The 21956-nt window shown below is 53.6% G+C and overlaps 2 protein-coding genes across 9 annotated transcripts; one reads left to right on the top strand and one right to left on the bottom strand.

The window, feature by feature from the left end:
• Positions 1-321: 321 nt before the first annotated feature.
• LOC138734379 (C-type lectin domain family 2 member B-like) lies at positions 322-3040 on the bottom strand. The gene is made up of 6 exons (XM_069882009.1): positions 2832-3040; positions 1983-2075; positions 1726-1901; positions 1514-1617; positions 849-975; positions 322-695 (listed from the first exon to the last, which is right to left on the bottom strand). The coding sequence occupies exons 1-6, from the start codon at positions 2854-2856 to the stop codon at positions 393-395; spliced, it is 828 nt and encodes a 275-aa protein (XP_069738110.1). The 5' UTR covers positions 2857-3040; the 3' UTR covers positions 322-392.
• Positions 3041-6766: 3726 nt separating this feature from the next.
• ZNF692 (zinc finger protein 692) lies at positions 6767-21745 on the top strand. 8 transcript variants are annotated; one of them, XM_069881955.1, is made up of 11 exons: positions 7176-7381; positions 7471-7502; positions 9145-9504; positions 10271-10319; positions 10484-10645; positions 14373-14501; positions 16501-16563; positions 16717-16795; positions 17117-17231; positions 19652-19751; positions 20517-21744. In XM_069881955.1, the coding sequence occupies exons 1-11, from the start codon at positions 7191-7193 to the stop codon at positions 20893-20895; spliced, it is 1659 nt and encodes a 552-aa protein (XP_069738056.1). In that variant the 5' UTR covers positions 7176-7190; the 3' UTR covers positions 20896-21744. The 8 variants fall into 8 exon arrangements, 5 of the variants coding, with proteins under 5 accessions (XP_069738055.1, XP_069738056.1, XP_069738058.1 ...); XM_069881957.1 differs by lacking the exons at positions 7176-7381; positions 7471-7502 and adding exons at positions 7678-7815; positions 7856-7917 and having other exon boundaries at positions 7961-9504; positions 20517-21743; XM_069881954.1 differs by lacking the exon at positions 7471-7502 and having other exon boundaries at positions 6869-7381; positions 20517-21745.
• Positions 21746-21956: the final 211 nt, after the last annotated feature.

Raw genomic sequence — 21956 nt, 5'->3', positions numbered from 1 at the left:
CCAAGAGGGACCCCCCCAAATCCATGAGATACCCCCTCAAATCTAAGAGGAACCCCCCAAATCCAAGGGGGATCCCCCAAACCCAAGAGGAAGCCCCCCAATCCCAAGGGGACCCCCCCAAATCCAATAAGGACCTCCCCAAATCCAAAAGGAACCCCCTGAAATCCAAGAGGGACCCCCCAAAATCCAAGAGGACCTCCCTAAACCCAAGAAGGACCCCCTGAAATCCAAGAGGGGACCCCCAAATCCAAGGAACACAGTGTCTTGGGGGAGTTGGCAGCGTCGGCCTCAACGGCCCTAAAGATCTTTTCCGGCCTCGATGATTCTGTGACTCTTTTTAAGAGAAGTTGTTTATTCTTCAGAGGTCGACGTTCTTCTTCAAGAATCATCGACTAGTTTGGGTTGGAAGGGACCTTCAAGACCATCCAGATCCACGTCCTGTGTATCTCCAAGATCTCCTGATCTCCTTGGAGTCTCCTCCAGGCTGAAAAACTCCCAACTCTCCCATCCCGGCCTCGTACGGGAGGTTCTCCAGCCCTCAGATCATCGTGGTGGCCTCCTCTGGGCCTGTTCCACCAGCTCCATCTCCTCCTTCTGTTGAACATTCCAGAAATTTGAGAAGATTTGAGGTGAAACTCATGGTTTTGGGGAAGGGCCGTGAAGAGATTGGAGGTGAACGTCGCCTTCTTGGGGAGCTGGTCAGGAGAGAGGGAGGAGTTTCAATCTTTAGAAGCTAAACGGGTCCCGTCAGGAGACGCCGTCGTGCTTCGCGGGGTTTGGAGAAGCGGGTGGTTGATCTTCTCCACCAGAAGGAAATTTCAGTTGGAATTCCAAAGGGTTTCTGGAACCTTCTGGATCCCAGCGAGGTGGGTTTGGGGGTGGCTGCAGATGGAGGGTTTAAATCGCGAGCACCGGTCGCTGCCGATCCCGTCAGCGTCGACGTAGGCGCAAGGTCCATCCCCTCGGATGCTGAACCTGCTCCAAGAACACAAGGAAAACTCAACGGGAAGGGAATGGAATCACCAGCGAGGAGCAGAACCCCGCTCCTGCTCCACAATTGTCCATCGCTTGGTCCCAAGAGCTTCTAGGCCACGCGAATCCATGGGTTGTGGAGCAAATCTCGGAGCTGAGTTGCTCTCTGAATCGTAGAATCGGGGATTGACGCAATAGGTTGGGTTGGAAGGGGCTTCAAAACCCAGCCAGGTCCACGCAGGGACGTCTCCCACAGGATCTGGTGGCTCCGAGCTCCATCCAACCCCACCTTGAACACCTCCAGGTGGTTTCCTGGAGCCTCTTTCCCTCCTGGAGCCTCTTTCCATACTGGACGCTGCTCCAAGGTCTCCTTGGAGCCTTCTCCAAGCTGAACAACCCCAACTCCTCTCAGCTTGTCCTTGTACAAGACCCTCCTCTTAGCTCATTGAAATTAATCCAATTAACTAACGAAACCTCATTTAATTCGACCCCTCCCGGCCCAGGAGGTGGACGGGTTCTCCCCGAGGAGACGACGACTTACAAGTCGTTGAAGATGGATCCGTTGAGCCACCTCCAAGGGCCGGCGTCTTCTCTGCGGAGACCAACCCAGTGCTGCGAGGAAGCCCCGTAGCGTGTGAGGAACCCCTAGAAGATAAAATCCAAACACCACGTGGTCCTTCTTGCTTCTCCCACCAGGAGGATCCCACCTCTCCTTCCCGAACCCGCCCAGCCCCTGGTTCCTCCGGGATTCACCAGCTCCTGGTGGGTCCCCATGGTGGCCAAGTGGCCACCGAGCGAGCGGCAGGACTTCTGAGCTTCGTTCCAATCTCCTTGGTCCTCCACGAAGTAGAAACACTTCTCCTTGTAGCCGATCCAGTTCTCCAGGCAGCTGGGAGAGGAGCAGGGGGGACAAGACGGACACTTCTTAGCTGGAAAAGGAGGAGAAGACGTCGGGGGGCCTCAGGCCGCTGGGTTTTCTTCTTGGGGTGGGGTTGGCTTCGCCTCCTTACCCGCCAGGGCAATGATGGCCAGAAGCAAGGCGGCCACCACCAAGGTGACCCCGATGGGGACCTTCTTCTCCTTGATGCACTTGAGGGGGAGATCTGGGAAGAGACCAGAAGCAGGAGGAGCTCCCGGAGCTCTCGGATCCCCACAAAGCTTCTCGAGGAACTCGGAGCCACCACCTTCCAAGGATTTTTAGGGTTGGGTGACCTCATCCCATCTTCTCCGACCACCTGAGATGGTCACCACCTCTCTAGAACCCTCTCTAGATCCACAAATTTGGCTTCCTGACCTCATCTCATCCTCTCCTTCACACCTCAACCATCAGAGGTGGTCACCACCCCTCTAGAACCCTCTCTAGATCCACCAATTTGGCTTCCTGACCTCATTCCATCCTCTCCAACCACCAGAGATGGTCACCACCCCTCTAGAACCCTCTCTAGATCCACCAATTTGGCTTCCTGACCTCATTCCATCCTCTCCAACCATCAGAGATGGTCACCACCCCTCTAGAACCCTCTCTAGATCCACAAATTTGGCTTCCTGACCTCATCCCATCTTCTCCAACCCACCCCAACCCCCTTTTCTCCTCTTCCATTCTCCTCCTCCCGGCTCTTTCATCTCCATCCACCCCCCTAACCCCAGCGTCGACCTCTAGAAGAAGACCCGCAGCTTCCACTCTTGCTTTTCCCGCAGCCGAGTCTTCTCCTGCGCTGAACCTCGAAGCCGCTGGAGACGCCATCCTGGAGGAAGCGCCCTCGGAACCCACCTGAGATCCCATCCCACCCAACCCCCCGTCTCCAACCCATCCAGGCCGCCTCTTGGAGCTCCTGGAGAAGCTTTTGGTGCTCCCAGACCTGCGTTGGGAGCAGCTTCCGCCATCCCCGGTGCCACCGACGGCAACTCCCGGCGCCGGGAGGTGCTAAAACCGAGCCGAGAAGCTCCTCATCCACCTCAAAACCCTCTTGGCGCGGCCGGACGCGGACACAGTGCTGCTATTGTCCTCAAATCTCTTTTTTTTCCTCCTTTTTTCACATCCCAGCCTGCGTTCGCTCTCAATTTTAACTCCAACCTTCCCACGATCACGTATTTTTCCAACTTCATTTATTATTTCTACATTCTTTCCATTTTTGACCTTTTCCCGGACTCTCTTTTTCATAAAATCATCGAATCGCCAGGTTGGAAAAGACTCTTTTCCCCTAAAGCCCCTGGTGAAACCAAGAAACAAACCCCAGAGAGTTTGTTTCCTCCTCGCAGAACAAGAAAACCTCAAAAAATTACTCACGTTTGTGAGAAAAACTTGAAAAAAGCCCAAAACGAGACCCCAACGACGTCGACCTGGATCTCAGGAGGTCAACGAGGCGATGTTGGCACCAGAAATAGGAATCCAGCTCCTTTTGGACCTTCTCGGGGGGGGGTTTCAGGTGAAATGAAGTGACGTGGGTTTGGAAAGGTCTAAAAAAGGGTCATTTTTCACTTCAAAGAGTCGCTATCGAATGTGGTTTAGTGGTTGGAGTTGTTTTAGAGAATTACTAGGTTGGAGAAGACCTTTTAGATCATCCAGTCCAACCATAGATCATCCAATCCCACCATAAAACATTGAGTTCAACCATAGAACGTTGAGTCCAACCACAGATCATTGAATCCAACCCTGTTTCCTACTGTTTCCAACACCAAAATTCAAATTATTCTTGGTGCCGTTTCCTAAAATCATGGAAGGGTTTGGGTTGGAAGGGACCTTAAAGCCCATCCAGTTCCTCCCACTGGATCTGGTTGCTCCAAGCCCCATCCAGCACCTCCAGGGATGAGACACGGAAGACTCCGAGGTGTCCTCAGAGCCTTCTCTGCTCCAGGCTGAAGAGCTTTAACTCTTTGAACCTCTCCTACAGGAGCTTCTCCAGCTCTTGGATCATCTCCGTGTCCTTTTTGTGCGGAGGCCCCAGAATTGGACCCAGGACTCCGGGTTGGGTCTCACCAGAGGAGAACTGAGGGGCAGGACCCCTCCCTCCCTGGTGGTTCCACCACTTTGGATGAAGCCCAAGGGCCACGTTGACTTTTTGGCTCGTGAACACGCCTTGTTGGCTCCTGTTGAGTCGTTTTGGAGCAAACCAGGGGGTGATGGAGGAAGAGGAACCTGTGGGCTCTCGGTTCTTCACGTCCTGGGGGAGAAGAAAGGACTTTTGTGTCCCACAAGGCATGTAAAAAATGTCCTGGCAGGCGGAGGAGAATGAAAGGCGCTTCTGTTTGGTGCCCAGAGGGTGAGGAGGCCAGTAGCCACCGAGAGTGGACAACGCCCAAAAGCTGCTGCTGCAAAATAAAAGAGGAAATTCCACCTTTTCTTGGCCAAAAAGAGGAAAATTCACCATTTCTCTGCCAAAAAAAGGGAAATTCCACCTTTTCTGGGCCAAAAAGAGGAAAATTCACCATTTCTCTGGCAAAACAAAGGGAAATTCCACCTTTTCTGGGCCAAAAAGGAAAATTCGCAATTTCTCTGGCAAAACAAAGGGAAATTCCACCTTTTCTTGGCCAAAAAGCAGAAAATTCACTATTTCTCTGGCAAAACAAAGAGAAATTCCACCTTTTCTTGGCCAAAACCAGGAAAATTCGCAATTTCTCTGGCAAAACAAAGGGAAATTCCACCTTTTCTTGGCCAAAAACAGGAAAATTCGCAATTTCTCTGGCAAAACAAAGGGAAATTCCACCTTTTCTTGGCCAAAAAGAGGAAAATTCGCAATTTCTCTGCTAAAACAAAGGGAAATTCCACCTTTTCTTGGCCCAAAAGAGGAAAATTCGCAATTTCTCTGCCAAAAAAAGGGAAATTCCACCTTTTCTGGGCCAAAAAGAGGAAAATTCACAATTTCTCTGCCAAAAAATGGAAAGTCCACCTTTTCCTGGCCAAAAAGAAAAAAATTCACAATTTTTCTGCCAAAACAAGGGAAATTCCACCTTTTCTTGGCCAAAAAGAGGAAAATTCACAATTTCTCTGCCAAAAAGAGGGAAATTCTACCTTCTTCTTTGCCAAAAAGAGAAAAATTGACCATTTATCTGCCAAAAAAAAGAATTCTACCTTTTCCTTGGCCAAAAAGAGGAAAATTCACCATTTCTCTGCCAAAACAAAGGGAAATTCCACCTTTTCTTGGCCAAAAAGAGGAAAATTCACCATTTCTCTGCCAAAACAAAGGGAAATTCCACCTTTTCTTGGCCAAAAAGAGGAAAAGTCACAATTTCTCTGCCAAAAATTGGAAATTCCACCTTTTCTTGGCCAAAAAGAGGAAAATTCGCAATTTCTCTGCTAAAACAAAGGGAAATTCCACCTTTTCTTGGCCAAAAAGAGGAAAATTCACGTTTTTCTTGGCCTAAAAGAGGAAAATTCACCATTTCTCTGCCAAAAAAAGGGGAATTCCACCTTCTTCTTGGCCAAAAAGAGAAAAACCCACCTCTTCTTGGCCAAAAAGAGAAAAATTCATGAAAAATCCTCACGTGGAGCTTCTCCTCCTCCATCACCCCAAGTCCTTCTCCTCAGGGCTGCTCCCTCCGTCCTCCATGTTGTCATGGCAGGACTACAACTCCCATCACCCCCCGCGCCAAGGCCTCAAACATTAGCGCGCCCGGACTACAACTCCCATCAACCCCTGCGCCAAGGCCTCCTACATTAGCGCTCCAGGACTACAACTCCCGTCACCCCCCGCGCCAGGGCCGCTTTCCCGCCTTCCGGTCGCGGCGGGCGGGAAGCGGGCGGGGAAGGAGGAGGAGGAGGAGGCGGTGCCTCCGCCATCTTGTCGCCGTCTCTGTGAGCGGCGGGGGAGCGATGGGGGGGAGGGCCCCCCTCCTCCGGCTCTTAAAGGGGGCACGGCGGCGGGGTGGGGCCACCGGCTCGCTCTGAGGCGCGGCGAGGCCCCGCGGAGAAGGTTCGGGAGCGGCGAGGGGGGGAGGGAGAAAGGGAGGGGGGCGGCAAGGCGGCGGCACCGGGTGGGGGGGGTGGGGGGGGTTGGGGATGAGGGGGTGGGTTCCGCTTCCCCCGCGCTTTAAGGCACGGAGGGGGCGGGGCTTAAAGGGGCGGGGCTAAGGGGCGTGGCCATAGGGAGGGGGCGGGGCTTGTGGGAATGAGGCTCCGCTGAGGGGACGTGGCTTATGGAGGAGCCAATGAAACAGGTTGGTGGGTGAGGGGCGGGGCTTGTGGATAAGGGGCGGGGCCTGTGGACAGGTGTGAACGGTGGGCGGGGCTTCGAGGAGGGGCGGGGCTTGGGGAGCAGCAAGGGGATCCCTCCAACCCCCCCCATGTCCCCCGTCACCCCCCCCATGGAGCCACCTTGATGTCCTCCCTCCATCTTGGTGTCCCTCATCCCACCTCGGTGTCCTCCCTCCTTGTCCCCACGGCCCTGCTCCCACCTCCGTGTCCCCCCATGTCCCTCATCCCACCTCCATGTCCCTCCTCATTGTCCCCACGTCCCTCCTCCCACCTCCGTGTCCCCCTACGTCCTTCATCCCACCTCCATGTCCCTCATCCCACCTCAGTGTCCCTTCTCCCACCTCCATCTTCCTCCTAATTGTCTCCATGTCCCTCCTCCTTGTCCCCACGGCCTTCATCCCACCTCGATGTCCCTCATCCCCCCTCCATCTTGCTCCTAATTGTCTCCATGTCCCTTCTCGTCCCTCCATCTTGCTCCTCCTTGTCCCCACGGCCCTTCTCCCACCTCTGTGTCCCTCCTCATTGTCCCCACGTCCTTCATCCCACCTCCATGTCCCTCCTCATTGTCCCCACGTCCCTCCTCCCACCTCCGTGTCCCCCTACGTCCTTCATCCCACCTCCATGTCCCTCATCCCACCTCAATGTCCCTTCTCCCACCTCCATCTTCCTCCAAATTGTCCCCATGTCCCTCCTCCCACCTCCATGTCCCCCTACGTCCTTCATCCCACCTCCATGTCCCTCCTCCCACCTCCATCTTCCTCCTAATTGTCTCCATGTCCCTCCTTCCACCTCCGTGTCCCTCCTCATTGTCCCCACGTCCTTCATCCCACCTTGATGTCCTTCCTCCTCCCTCCATCTTGCTCCTCCTCATCCCCACGTCCCTCATCCCACCTCGATGTCCCTCATCCCCCCTCCACCTTCCTCCTAATTGTCCCCATGTCCCTTCTCCCCCCTCCACCTTGCTCCCCGTCGTCCCCCCGTCCTCCATCCCTCTCCGTGTCCCTCCTCAGCGTCCCCGGCGGCCGCCATGGAGGCCGCAGGCGGTGGCCGCGGCGCGGGGCCGCGGGACTCGGCGCGGCGGCAGCGTCGCCGCGAGCTGGACGCCCGGCGCAGCAAGTGCCGCATCCGCATCGGGGGCCACCTGGAGCGGTGGCGGCGCCTCAAGGAGCAGCTCGGCTTCGCCCTCCACTCCCAGCTCGCCCAGTTCCTCCTCGACAGGTGCGAGAAGGAAGAAAACCTTCTTCCCACCCTTCCAAATCCTCAAAAAAATCCCAATTAACTTGTCCAGCTCCTCCTTTTCCCACCAGGTACAGCTCGCAGGGCGGCGTCCGCGGCCCAGGTAGGAGCCTCCAGCCCCAAAGCCCCCGCGGAGTCGGCTCCAAAAGGGTTTCGGGGGGAAGGGAGAAGGTTCTGCTTGGAGAGGGAGCTTGGAGAGGGCGCCAGGAGCTGGAGAACCTGGGGCTGAGAGCTTGGGAGAAGAATTGGAGGTTTGAGGGGATGATTAGTTGAGATTTTGAGGAGCAATTGGAGGTTTTGGAGAAGATTTGGAGGTTTTGAGGATCAATTGGAGGTTTTGGAGAAGAATTGGAGGTTTTGGAGAAGAATTATTTGAGATTTTGAGGATAATTGGAGGTTCTGGAGAAGATTGGGAGGTTTTGGAGAAGAATTGGAGGTTTTGGAGAAGATTGGGAGGTTTTGGGGATGATTAGCTGAGATTTTGAGGATCAATTGGAGGTTTTGGAGAAGAATTGGAGGTTTCGGAGAAGAATTATTTGAGATTTTGAGGATCAATTGGAGGTTTCGGAGAAGAATTATTTGAGATTTTGAGGATCGATTGGAGATTTTGGAGAATTGGAGGTTTTGGAGAAGAATAGGAGGTTTCAGAGAAGAATTATTTGAGATTTTGAGGATTGATTGGAGGTTTTGGAGAAGAATTGGAGGTTTCGGAGAAGAATTATTTGAGATTTTGAGGATCGATTGGAGGTTTTGGAGAATTGGAGGTTTCAGAGAAGAACTGGAGGTTTCAGAGAAGAATTATTTGAGATTTTGAGGATCACTTGGAAGTTTTGGAGAAGAATTGGAGGTTTCGGAGAAGAATTATTTGAAATTTTGAGGATCGATTGGAGATTTTGGAGAATTGGAGGTTTCAGAGAAGAATTATTTGAGATTTTGGGGAGCGATTGGAGGTTTTAGAGAAGAATTATTTGAAATTTTGAGGATCGATGGGAGATTTTGGAGAATTGGAGGTTTTGGAGAAGAATTGGAGGTTTTGGAGAATAATTATTTGAGATTTTGAGGATCAGTTGGAGGTTTTGGAGAAGAATTGGAGGTTTTGGAGAAAAATTATTTGAAATTTTGAGGATCAATTGGAGATTTTGGAGAATTGGAGGTTTCAGAGAAGAATTGGAGGTTCTGGAGAAGAATTATTTGAGATTTTGAGGATCAGTTGGAGGTTTTGGAGAAGAATTGGAGGTTTTGGAGAAAAATTATTTGAAATTTTGAGGATCGATTGGAGATTTTGGAGAATTGGAGGTTTCAGAGAAGAATTGGAGGTTCTGGAGAAGAATTATTTGAGATTTTGAGGATCAGTTGGAGGTTTTGGAGAATAATTTGTGATTTTAAGGAACAATTTGAGATTTTAGGGACCAATTTGAGATTTTGAGGATCAGCTGGAGGCTTTAGAGAACAATTTGAGATTTTAGGGAACAATCAGTTGAGATTTTGGGGATCGATTGGAGGTTTTAGAGAACAGTTTGAGGGTCTTGAGGAGCTCCGGGAGGGTCTTGAGGAGCAATTTGAAGTTCTGGGAGCTGCTAAAACTCTAGAAGCTTCTTCATATGGTCGAACCATCAGGGTTTGGAGAAGCCGGTGACGAAGTAGACAGGAAGCCCTTGCCGACGTCCCACCAAGTCGCTTTTTCTTCATGGAAAAGCACCAACCCCACCATTTCGTGGTGCTTTTCATGCTCTTGGTGCCTCCAGGTGCGCCGGAGCCGTGGTTCCTCCCCGCTGAGGCTCTCCAGGACCTCGTGGTCCTGTCCCACCGGCACAGCCAGGAGTGCGGCTTCATCCCCGACCTGAAGGCCCCGGGTGGAGCCTCCCGGTTGGTTTGGGAATGCGTGGCCGGCCACAGCTTCTCCTGGGGTGTCCCCGCCGACCCCGCGGCGCGTCCTGCTGGAGAAGATCAAGAGGAGAACTCGAGGAGAAGGTCCCCACCCCGCCGGCGCTCGCTTCGGCGAGCAGGCCTGGCTCCCGAAGCCACCGAACCAGGAGGAGAAGCTCCAGCAAGCAACGTTGACCAGAGAGAAGATCTTGGAGCTGGTGGTGATGGTGGCACCTCAGGTGAGCTCCGTGTCCTCTTCTCCATCGTTTCTCTCCTGGTTCCTCGTCTTCAGCTCTTCTCCCAATCCCAAGGGCGCATCCGCCACCTCCGATGATCCCTCAGCCCCGTCATCTCCACCCACCGTGGTGGCACCTTCACCTGAACCAAATCTCCATGTTTTTTTCCTGGAAGAAGAACCAGATTTGACTCCCACCAGGCTTGTTCCTACCCCAAACCAAGCCTGGAGCTTCTCCATCTTCTCCTTCCCCTTGGAAGAGCAAAGTTCGGAGGTTGAGAAGCCCTCACCAGGCCCGTGGAGATGCAGCTCTTGGTGTTTTCCAGGAGCTGAAGCTCTTGGTGTTCATCCAGATTGAAACCCAGAGGAGAAAACCCAGTTTTTCCGTGTAGGAAAGTGAGTGAGAAGGTGTTGAGGGTCTTCTCCTTCTAAGTTGAGGTTCTTCTTCTCCCTGAGGTTCTTCTCTTCTTCTCCCTGAGGTTCTTCTCTTCTTCTCCCTGAGGTTCTTCTCTTCTTCTCCCTGAGGTTCTTCTCTTCTTCTCCCTGAGGTTCTTCTCTTCTTCTCCCTGAGGTTCTTCCAGTTGAGGATTTTGGAGCCACTTGCTCCTTGTTCCTTCTGGTCAAGCAGGACACACCACGAGGGTCCTTCCCAACCCACCCCCAGCCTCCTAAACCTTCTTTAGATCCTCCCCCCCTGTCCTTCTCCTCTTCCAATTCCATCTCAACCTTCCTTGGCTTCAACTTCCACAACTCCTCTTGTCTCCTTGCAGCTCCTCAAGCTCCATCGGAGACGGGAACCACAGCGAAAGGTGACGGGAGGTGAGTGTTGAGTCTTCTCCAAGCGTCTCGCGGGTCTTTCCAGAGCTGGAGGTCTCGTTTGGAGCCTCCTTCTCATCCCCTTGAGGTCTCCAACCAACCACCAACCTTCCAACTAAGATCTTCCACGAGAAAAGTCGTTGACTTGGATCTTTGTGTCCCCTCAGTGTGTCCAGCAGGGAGGAGAAAGCAGAGTCCGTCCCCGAGGAGAAAGAAGAGCAGGAGGTGGAGCTCCAGGAAGGAGACGAGGAGGAGGAGGAGGAGGAAGACGATGATCTCGCCTACACTGATGACCTACGTGATGAGAACTACCAGCCGTCTCTGGACAGGTGAGGAGCATTCGGAGCTTCTGGGGAGGAATCTATGGGCTGGGGCTCCAAATGAGGTCCCACCACGTCCAAATGAGGTCCCACCACGTCCAAACCACCTCAAACCCTCTCAAAACTGCCTCCAGCCCCCTCAAACAACCTCAAAACCATCTCAAAACCACCTCCAGCCACCTCCAACAACCTCAAAACCATCTCAAAACCACCTCCAGCCACCTCCAACAACCTCAAAACCATCTCAAAACCACCTCCAGCCACCTCCAACAACCTCAAAACCATCTCAAAACCACCTCCAGCCACCTCCAACAGCCTCAAAACCATCTCAAAACCACCTCCAGCCCCCTCAAAACCACCTCCAGCCCCCTCAAAACCACCTCCAGCCCCCTCAAAACCACCTCCAGCCCCCTCAAAACCACCTCCAGCCCCCTCAAAACCACCTCCAGCCCCCTCAAAACCACCTCCAGCCACGTCCAACCATCTCGAACCACATCCCATCACCTCAAAATCCCCTCAAAACCACCTCCAGCCCCCTCCAAACCACCTGAAGCCCCCTCCAACAACCTCAAAACCATCTCAAAACCACCTCCGGCCCCTTCAAAACCACCTCCGGCCACGTCCAACCATCTTGAACCACATCCCACCACCTCAAAACCACCTCCAGCCCCCTCAAAATCACCTCAAAACACCCTCAAAATCACCTCAAAACACCCTCCAACCAGCTCCAACAACCTCAAAACCACCTCCAACCACCTCCAAATCACCTCAAAATCACCTCAAAACACCCTCAAAACACCCTCAAAACCACCTCCAACCACCTCCAACCACCTCCAACCCCCTCAAAATCACCTCAAAACCATCTCAAAACCACCTCCAGCCCCTTCAAAACCACCTCCAGCCCCTTCAAAACCACCTCCAGCCCCTTCAAAACCACCTCCAGCCACCTCAAACAGCCTCAAAACCATCTCAAAACCACCTCCAGCCCCCTCAAAACCACCTCCAGCCACGTCCAACCATCTCGAACCACGTCCCATCACCTCAAAACCACCTCCAGCCCCCTCAAAACCATCTCAAAACCACCTCCAGCCACCTCCAAACCACCTGAAGCCCCCTCCAACAACCTCAAAACCATCTCAAAACCACCTCCAGCCCCCTCAAAATCACCTCAAAACACCCTCAAAATCACCTCAAAACACCCTCCAACCAGCTCCAACAACCTCAAAACCACCTCCAACCACCTCCAACCACCTCAAAATCACCTCAAAACACCCTCAAAACACCCTCAAAACCACCTCCAACCACCTCCAACCCCCTCAAAATCACCTCAAAACCATCTCAAAACCACCTCCAGCCCCTTCAAAACCACCTCCAGCCCCTTCAAAACCACCTCCAGCCCCTTCAAAACCACCTCCAGCCCCTTCAAAACCACCTCCAGCCCCTTCAAAACCACCTCCAGCCCCTTCAAAACCACCTCCAGCCACCTCAAACAGCCTCAAAACCATCTCAAAACCACCTCCAGCCCCGTCAAAACCACCTCCAGCCACGTCCAACCATCTCGAACCACGTCCCATCACCTCAAAACCACCTCCAACCAGCTCCAACAACCTCAAAATCACCTCAAAACCACCTCCAGCCCCGTCCAAACCACCTGAAGCTCCCTCCAACAACCTCAAAACCATCTCAAAACCACCTCCGGCCCCTTCAAAACCACCTCCGGCCACGTCCAACCATCTCGAACCACGTCCCATCACCTCAAAACCACCTCCAGCCCCCTCAAAATCCCCTCAAAACCACCTCCAGCCCCCTCAAAATCCCCTCAAAACCACCTCCAGCCCCCTCCAAACCACCTAAAGCCCTCTCCAACAACCTCAAAACCATCTCAAAACCACCTCCGGCCCCTTCAAAACCACCTCTGGCCACGTCCAACCATCTTGAACCACGTCCCACCACCTCAAAACCACCTCCAACCCCCTCAAAATCACCTCAAAATCACCTCAAAATCACCTCAAAATCACCTCCAACCAGCTCCAACAACCTCAAAACCATCTCAAAACCACCTCCAACCCCCTCAAAACCACCTCCAGCCACGTCCAACCATCTCGAACCATGTCCCATCACCTCAAAACCACCTCCAGCCCCCTCAAAATCACCTCAAAACCACCTCCAGCAACGTCCAACCATCTCGAACCACCTCCCACCCCCTCAAAACCACCTCCAACCCCCTCAAAACCATCTCAAAACCACCTCCAGCCACCTCCAAACCACCTGAAGCCCCCTCCAACAACCTCAAAACCATCTCAAAACCACCTCCAGCCCCCTCAAAACCACCTCCAGCCACGTCCAACCATCTTGAACCACGTCCCACCACCTCAAAACCACCTCCAGCCCCCTCAAAATCACCTCAAAACACCCTCAAAATCACCTCAAAACACCCTCCAACCAGCTCCAACAACCTCAAAACCACCTCCAACCACCTCCAACCACCTCAAAATCACCTCAAAATCACCTCAAAACACCCTCAAAATCACCTCAAAACACCCTCCAACCAGCTCCAACAACCTCAAAACCACCTCCAACCACCTCCAACCACCTCCAACCACCTCAAAATCACCTCAAAATCACCTCAAAATCACCTCAAAATCACCTCAAAACACCCTCAAAACACCCTCAAAACACCCTCAAAACACCCTCAAAACACCCTCAAAATCACCTCAAAACCATCTCAAAACCACCTCCAGCCCCTTCAAAACCACCTCCAGCCCCTTCAAAACCACCTCCAGCCACCTCAAACAGCCTCAAAACCATCTCAAAACCACCTCCAGCCCCGTCAAAACCACCTCCAGCCACGTCCAACCATCTCGAACCACGTCCCATCACCTCAAAACCACCTCCAACCAGCTCCAACAACCTCAAAATCACCTCAAAACCACCTCCAGCCCCGTCCAAACCACCTGAAGCTCCCTCCAACAACCTCAAAACCATCTCAAAACCACCTCCGGCCCCTTCAAAACCACCTCTGGCCACGTCCAACCATCTTGAACCACGTCCCACCACCTCAAAACCACCTCCAACCAGCTCCAACAACCTCAAAACCATCTCAAAACCACCTCCAACCCCCTCAAAACCACCTCCAACCCCCTCAAAACCACCTCCAACCCCCTCAAAACCACCTCCAACCCCCTCAAAACCACCTCCAACCCCCTCAAAACCACCTCCAACCCCCTCAAAACCCCCTCAAAACCACCTCCAACCCCCTCAAAACCACCTCCAGCCACGTCCAACCATCTCGAACCACGTCCCATCACCTCAAAACCACCTCCAGCCCCCTCAAAATCACCTCAAAACCACCTCCAGCCCCCTCCAAACCACCTGAAGCCCTCTCCAACAACCTCAAAACCATCTCAAAACCACCTCCGGCCCCTTCAAAACCACCTCTGGCCACGTCCAACCATCTTGAACCACGTCCCACCACCTCAAAACCACCTCCAACCAGCTCCAACAACCTCAAAACCATCTCAAAACCACCTCCAACCATCTCAAAACCACCTCCAACCATCTCAAAACCACCTCCAACCCCCTCAAAACCACCTCCAACCCCCTCAAAACCCCCTCAAAACCACCTCCAACCCCCTCAAAACCACCTCCAGCCCCCTCAAAACCCCCTCAAAACCATCTCAAAACCCCTCCAAGCCACCTCAACCTTCTCACGTCTCTCGTGTCCTCCTTCCCGCAGTGACTCCGAGCCCCCGCGGCGCCAAGGCCACCCCAAAACCCGGAAGAAACCTGTGAAGGAGGAGCCACCCCCCAACGAGCCGAGTTCTAGCGGCTTCAGCTCCTCGGAGGAGAAGGTCGGACAACCCAGGTGAGTGCTGAGGGCTGGTCTTGGAGAATCCGTGTCTCCGTGGCCACCAAACGAGCAGTTTGGAGCTAATTGGAGCTGGAAAGCCTGGTGGGAACCATCCAACTCAACCAGGAACCACGTCCAAGGCCTGGGAAACACGGGAACCAGGTGTCCCCGTGGACAACTCTCCTCGTCCCCAAGGTGGAACCACGTTCCTTGGCCTCGTTGCGTCTTGGAATTTGGGTTCTACCACGTGGATCTTCTCAGCGGGGGCTTAACGAGCGGTTATTGCGTCTTGGGGGGTCAAACCACCGTCGTGGTGGGCGCTGAAGCTTCTGAGAAGCCTCCAGGTGTGAGAAGTCCACGTGTTCCACCTACGGAAACGAAGTTTCTCCAGCTGGAAGCCCTTGAGGAGCCACCAACTGCGGCGCCGACCTCAAGGGTCGCTCAAAAGCTGCTTTGATACCAACCACGAGGAGTTAATGAGCGAGCGTTCGTCTCTCTTGAGGGTCTGATGATTCTTTCCTGGTCCAAGGGGCTCAAAATTCTGTTTTCTGCTCAAAATATCCTGGTCCAAGGGCCTCAAAATTCCGTTTTCCCCTCAAAATAAACCCAAATCCTCACTGGGCGAAGAAAATGGAACCAAGGTTGATGTTCAATCAAGAAGCTGGTGGACGAGAAGGCGTCTCCTTGCTGGATTTTACGCTTTTTTCCCTCCAACGAGGGCGTTAAAACCTTTTTTTCTGATGGGAATTGGCTGGAATGACCACGAAAATCGTCTTGGAAGGCGTCTTCTCATCGTGGATCTCAAACAAGATGGAACCGCACGTGCCAACCTCATCAGGTAAGCGTCCACCTTCTCCAGGAAGGTTTTTTCCACTTTAAATAGAAGTTTCTCCTCCTTTTTTTGGAGCTAAACCCCTTCCTGCCTCCTCGTAGCTCTGAAACGGCCTCGTGCTTCGCTGGAAGAGCCAACGTCTACCTGGAAACCATCTCAGCAAAGGAAAACGTGACGGTAAATATGATTTTTCCTTTTCTTCTCCTTCTCCATCGCTGGTTTGAGGCCACCAGGCCCTCAAATCCGCTCTGAGGGGGAGGAAAAGCTTGATAGGTCTTCAAAAAATCACGGAATCGTGAAAGTTGGAGAAGATCTCCAAGATCATCAAGTCTAACGGCCAACATGGTCCTTTTCAAGGCCTAAAAAGAATTAAAACCAGGATTTTTTACGTCCTTCTGGAATTTTTTGGAGCTTTTTGCTCTTTTCCTTCAAAATCTTCGCGTCCCGAGCTCCAAAAGTCCCTCTGAGGAGCCTTGGAGCTCTGGAAGCTTCCGATGAAAGGAATCGTTGACCTTCCTGGGCAACCACGGAGCTTTAATCCCTAAATTTGAGTCTGCGCCGCTCGTTTTAAGGCCGAGCTTCGTTAGAGAAGCCATTTTAATTGATTTTTCCACCTTCTTTTGTCTTAACGACCTGAGAAACGGAGATAAAAGCTGAGCAAGAGCTTCGGCGCGTCCATCGTCTTCTTGCTTCTAAAGGTGATTTCACCACGAGCCAAGAGGCCCAGCCTCGTCCTTCGTTAAACGATCTTTTTAATTCCCTCCACACGCCCGGCTTGGGTTTTTTTTAATTAATTTCTCTTTAATTTCAGGCCCTCAACCCAAAATCAACGTCTATTCCCGCAGAGTCTGGATAAATCGTGGATCCTAGGAGGCTGGTGGCACCGCGAATGTTCTGAGATGCCTCTAAACTCGTGTAAAAGACCTTCTGTAACGAGCAATAAAGATGATCTCGCTAATTAGAGCGTCTGCGTGTTCGTTAACGCTAATTAGAGCATCTGCGCGTCCGTTTCCTGCTCCGACGGGGAGAAAGAAGCGAGGGAATTCCCAAAATGGTCTTGTGGGAGATGGTTTTGATGCGGAATTTGCTCGGAGGAGGCATCAGCCGCGGGGTTGGAGGAGCTCGGCCTCGCTCCAGATGTTCCTCTGGCCTCACTCCAGATGTTTCTTTCTCTCGTTGCAGCTGCAAGAGGCGAACGGAGGGGTGGGACGAGGACGTGGCTCAGATCGGACCCAAGAGGATCAGGTAGGAGGAGGTGGAGGAGGCGGCTCTCAAGGCTTGGTCTTCTCCAAGGAGGTTTCTGATGGGAGAACGAGGCCGAGAAGTCCCAAAGCCGCCACTTTTCTGGCTCTTTTCTCTCCCCGATGATGGTTTTTTTCTCCATCTTGTTCTCCTCAGGAAGGCGGCGAAGCGCGAGATCCTCCTGTGCGACTTCGAAGGCTGCGGGAAGCTCTTCTCCAACCGCCAGTACCTGAACGTGAGGCTTCGAGGCGGCTCCAAAATCCCAATGGGGCCGGGCCCGAGCGTCCTTCTCGCTCCCCATTTCTTCTGGGGCCACCGGGGGCTCGGGAAACCCTCCACCTGGGTTGGGTTGGACCCTCTTGACCGGGAAAAAAGGGTTGGAGGCTTCGTTTTTAGCAGCCGCTGGGGGTGCCGGAGGTCGCTTGGAGTCCCACCACGTCCTTCAGGGAATGGAATGAAGGAGAACGGTGGCTGGAAGGTGCTTTTGGGCTTCGTCCTCCACGAGAGCCTCTTCTTGACTCCTTTTCTTCTCCTTTTGCTCCTCCAAACGTGGCAGCACCACAAGAAGTACCAGCACGTCCACCAGAAAACCTTCGCCTGCTCGGAGCCCACCTGCGGCAAGTCCTTCAACTTCAAGAAGCACCTCAAGGAGCACGAGAAGCTGCACAGCGGTGAGTCGGGGGCCTCCAGAGCCCCTCATGGGTCCAAACTCGGCTCCTCGGCTCCTGCTCGGGGCCACGGCCTCAACAGGCCCCGGGAGGGGCCGCTGAGTTTGGGAGGGGAACGAGGGGGGTGGGAGGGGAAAAGGGGGTTTTGAGGGGAAAAAGGGGGGATTTGAGGGGGAAAAGGGGGGATTTGAGGGGAAAAGGGGGGATTTGAGGGGGAAAAGGGGGGATTTGAGGGGGAAAAGGGGGGATTTTGAGGGGAAAAGGGGGGTTTTGAGGGGGAAAAGGGGGGATTTGAGGGGGAAAAGGGGGGATTTGAGGGGGAAAAGGGGGGATTTTGAGGGGGAAAAGGGGGATTTGAGGGGGAAAAGGGGGGATTTTGAGGGGGAAAAGGGGGGATTTTGAGGGGGAAAAGGGGGGATTTGAGGGGGAAAAGGGGGGATTTTGAGGGGAAAAGGGGGGTTTTGAGGGGGAAAAGGGGGGTTTTGAGGGGGAAAAGGGGGGTTTTGAGGGGGAAAAGGGGGGTTTTGAGGGGGAAAAGGGGGGTTTTGAGGGGGAAAAGGGGGGTTTTGAGGGGGAAAAGGGGGTTTTGAGGGGGAAAAGGGGGGTTTTGAGGGGGAAAAGGGGGGTTTTGAGGGGGAAAAGGGGGATTTTGAGGGGGAAAAGGGGGTTTTGAGGGGGAAAAGGGGGTTTTGAGGGGGAAAAGGGGGGTTTTGAGGGGGAAAAGGGGGGATTTTGAGGGGAAAAGGGGGGATTTTGAGGGGAAAAAGGGGGATTTTGAGGGGGAAAAGGGGGGTTTTGAGGGGAAAAGGGGGGTTTTGAGGGGAAAAGGGGGGTTTTGAGGGGGAAAAGGGGGGTTTTGAGGGGGAAAAGGGGGGTTTTGAGGGGGAAAAGGGGGGTTTTGAGGGGAAAAGGGGGGTTTTGAGGGGAAAAGGGGGGTCTTGAGGGGGAAAAGGGGGATTTTGAGGGGGAAAAGGGGGATTTTGAGGGGGAAAAGGGGGATTTTGAGGGGGAAAAGGGGGATTTTGAGGGGGAAAAGGGGGATTTTGAGGGGGAAAAGGGGGATTTTGAGGGGGAAAAGGGGGATTTTGAGGGGGAAAAGGGGGGATTTTGAGGGGGAAAAGGGGGGTTTTTGAGGGGGAAAAGGGGGGTTTTGAGGGGAAAAGGGGGGTTTTGAGGGGAAAAGGGGGGTCTTGAGGGGGAAAAGGGGGATTTTGAGGGGGAAAAGGGGGATTTTGAGGGGGAAAAGGGGGATTTTGAGGGGGAAAAGGGGGATTTTGAGGGGGAAAAGGGGGATTTTGAGGGGGAAAAGGGGGGATTTTGAGGGGGAAAAGGGGGGTTTTTGAGGGGGAAAAGGGGGGTTTTGAGGGGGAAAAGGGGGGTTTTGAGGGGAAAAGGGGGGTTTTGAGGGGAAAAGGGGGGTCTTGAGGGGGAAAAGGGGGATTTTGAGGGGGAAAAGGGGGATTTTGAGGGGGAAAAGGGGGATTTTGAGGGGGAAAAGGGGGATTTTGAGGGGGAAAAGGGGGATTTTGAGGGGGAAAAGGGGGGATTTTGAGGGGGAAAAGGGGGGTTTTTGAGGGGGAAAAGGGGGGTTTTTGAGGGGGAAAAGGGGGGTTTTGAGGGGAAAAGGGGGGATTTTGAGGGGAAAAGGGGGGTTTTTGAGGGGGAAAAGGGGGGTTTTGAGGGGGAAAAGGGGGATTTTGAGGGGGAAAAGGGGGATTTTGAGGGGGAAAAGGGGGGTTTTGAGGGGAAAAGGGGGGTTTTGAGGGGGAAAAGGGGGGTTTTGAGGGGGAAAAGGGGGGATTTTGAGGGGGAACGAGGGGGTTTTGAGGGGGAACGAGGGGGTTTTTGAGGGGGAACGAGGGGGTTTTTGAGGGGAACGAGGGGGTTTTTGAGGGGAACGAGGGGGTTTTTGAGGGGGAACGAGGGGGTTTTTGAGGGGGAACGAGGGGGTTTTGAGGGGGAACGAGGGGGTTTTGAGGGGGAACGAGGGGGTTTTGAGGGGGAACGAGGGGGTTTTGAGGGGGAACGAGGGGGTTTTTGAGGGGGAACGAGGGGGTTTTTGAGGGGGAACGAGGGGATTTTGAGGGGGATTTTTGAGGGGGAACGAGGGGGTTTTGAGGGGAAAAGGGGATTTTGAGGGGGGAAAAAGGGGATTTTGAGGGGGATTTTTGAGGGGAAAAAAGGGGATTTTTGAGGGGGGAAAAGGGGGGTTTTTGAGGGGAAAAGGGGGTTTTTGAGGGGGAACAAGGGGGATTCTGAGGGGGAACAAGGGGGATTCTCAAGGGGGATTCTTGAGGGGGAGTTCTCAAAAAGGAGCAATTCTCGAGGGGGGTTCTCGAAAAGGAGCAGTTTCCGAGGGGCGGTGAGGCCGTTTCGAGGGGCAGCGAGGCCTCTAACCCCCTGGTTCTCCTCTCGGCCCCCAGACAAGCGCGATTACATCTGCGAGTTCTGCGCTCGCTCCTTCCGCACCAGCAGCAACCTCCTCATCCACCGGCGCATCCACACGGGAGAGAAGCCCCTGCAGTGAGCGCCCTTCCCCCTCCGCTCCCCCTTCCCCTCTTCCCCTCCGCTGGAGCCCTCGCTTTGCCCCATCCAGCACCTTCAGGGCGCGGGATTGATTAGGGAAGGCCTAACGAGCTGGGATTTAACGAGCAGGGGGCATTTCTTGGCCCGGAGGGTGCAGGTTGGTGGTTTCCATTAAGACGTGGAGGATGGAGATGAGGTGGGGCCTTTCTCTCTTCATTTTAATCCCTTTTTCATTCCTCTCTGCTCAATCCTGTTCCGTTTCCTCCACCATGAAGACGTGGAGGAGGGAGATGAGGAGGTGGAGGAGGGAGATGAGGAGGTGGAGGAGGGAGATGAGGAGGTGGAGGAGGGAGATGAGGAGGTGGAGGAGGGAGATGAGGAGGTGGAGGAGGGAGATGAGGAGGTGGAGGAGGGAGATGAGGAGGTGGAGGAGGGAGATGAGGAGGTGGAGGACGGAGATGAGGAGGTGGAGGACGGAGATGAGGAGGTGGAGGACGGAGATGAGGAGGTGGAGGACGGAGATGAGGAGGTGGAGGACGGAGATGAGGAGGTGGAGGACGGAGATGAGGAGGTGGAGGACGGAGATGAGGAGGTGGAACCTTTCTCCTTTGGATTTAATGCCTTTTTCCTTCCTCTCCGTTGAATCCCATTCCATTTTCTCCACCGTAAAGACACGGAGGATGGAGATGAGGGGCCGTTCTCTCTTCATTTTAATCCCTTTTTTCCTTTTTTCTCCGCTAAATCCCTCTCCGTCTCCTCCAGGTGCGAGATCTGTGGCTTCACCTGCCGCCAGAAAGCTTCGCTCAACTGGCACATGAAGAAACACGACGCCGACTCCTTCTACCAATTCTCCTGCGACGTCTGCGGCAAGAAATTCGAGAAGAAAGACAACGTCACTGCCCATAAAAGCAAAAGCCACCCGGAAACTCCAACCGCAACGGCTCAAAACGAAGGGAACCGGCGGCAAACGGAGCCGGAGAACCCGGAGGCGCCCGGAGAGGTGGTTTTGGAAGCCTTGGAGATGTCGGGGCTTGAGGAACGTGGTGGGGAAGCGGAGAAGATCTCGGGCGAAGCTCAGAGAGGGATCGGAGAGGATCCGCGTGCGTCTGGAGGCCGAGGGATGGATGGTGGAGGCTCCTAGGATTCATCCTCAAGGTCTTCGTTGAAGGAGGGACTGGAGAAGATCGGAGAACGTGGCAGCAGCGCCAAAAAATCCAGCGGAGCCGCGTTTCCAGAGGGAAATTCCAGCCTCTCGGCCAAAACGGAGACTTCTTCGAGCTGCGTTGACCTCGCTCGCCCCGAGGAAGTTGCCAAAATCCTTGAGAAGACGCTCAATAAAGACTCATTGGGGGTAAAAGGCGGTTTTCCTGCTCGTTCCGGCGCCGATTCCGTGAAAAAGAAAAGGTAGAAAAGTGAATTTTCGGTGCGTCCGGCCTGGGTTGATGGTGAATCCGGGATGAATTCGCTGCTGAGCCAAGTGGAGCCTCGGATCTGAGCTGAAAATAAAGGAATCGACCCCAAACTGGGGTTGGGGGGCTCTGGAGATGCTCCCCGAGCAGGAATTGCGGCAGCTCCTGCTCTCCTGCAGCTCCGGGATTTCCCTTGCGGAGCAGGAATTGAGGTTTTCCGAGCTGGGAGGTGGGAATGGGCTCATTTTCCCCTCAAAAGGAGCCTCTTTTGCCTCAAAAAGAGCTTTTCTTGCCCCAAAAAACAGTCTCGAGGCTGCCAGGTGATCCCTCCCCATTTCCCCAAGGCCTTTCGGAGCATTTTATTTAACAAGTTCCTTAATATTTCGATTCCTTTCCATTTTCCAGCAAAAAAAAAAACCACTCAGAGCCCCAAAACCACCTCAGAAGCCCAAAAAACCCACTCAAAGTCCCCCCAAAACCTCTGAAAACCTCAGAAAAACCACTCAGAGCCCCAAAAAACCACTCAAGAGCCCCCCAAACCCCCTCAGAGCCCCAAAAAACCCACTCAGAACCCAAACCAAACCTTTCAGAACCCCCGAAAAACCTCCCAGAACTCAAAAAAACCCCCTCAGAGCCCCCCAAAAACCCCTCAGAGCCCCCCCAAACGCCTCAACCCCCCCCAAACCTCTCAGAACTCCAAAAAAAACTCCTTGGAGCCCCCCAAAAACCTCTCAGAAGCCCAAAAAACCCCTCAGAACCCCACAAAAACTTCTCAAAGCCCCCAAAAACCCCC

This window comes from Phaenicophaeus curvirostris, unplaced genomic scaffold, assembly GCF_032191515.1.
Source record: "Phaenicophaeus curvirostris isolate KB17595 unplaced genomic scaffold, BPBGC_Pcur_1.0 scaffold_73, whole genome shotgun sequence".
Classification (NCBI taxonomy): Eukaryota; Metazoa; Chordata; class Aves; order Cuculiformes; family Cuculidae; genus Phaenicophaeus; species Phaenicophaeus curvirostris.
The sequence above is the reverse complement of the archived record's forward strand: the minus strand, read 5'-3'. Positions and strand labels throughout refer to the sequence as shown.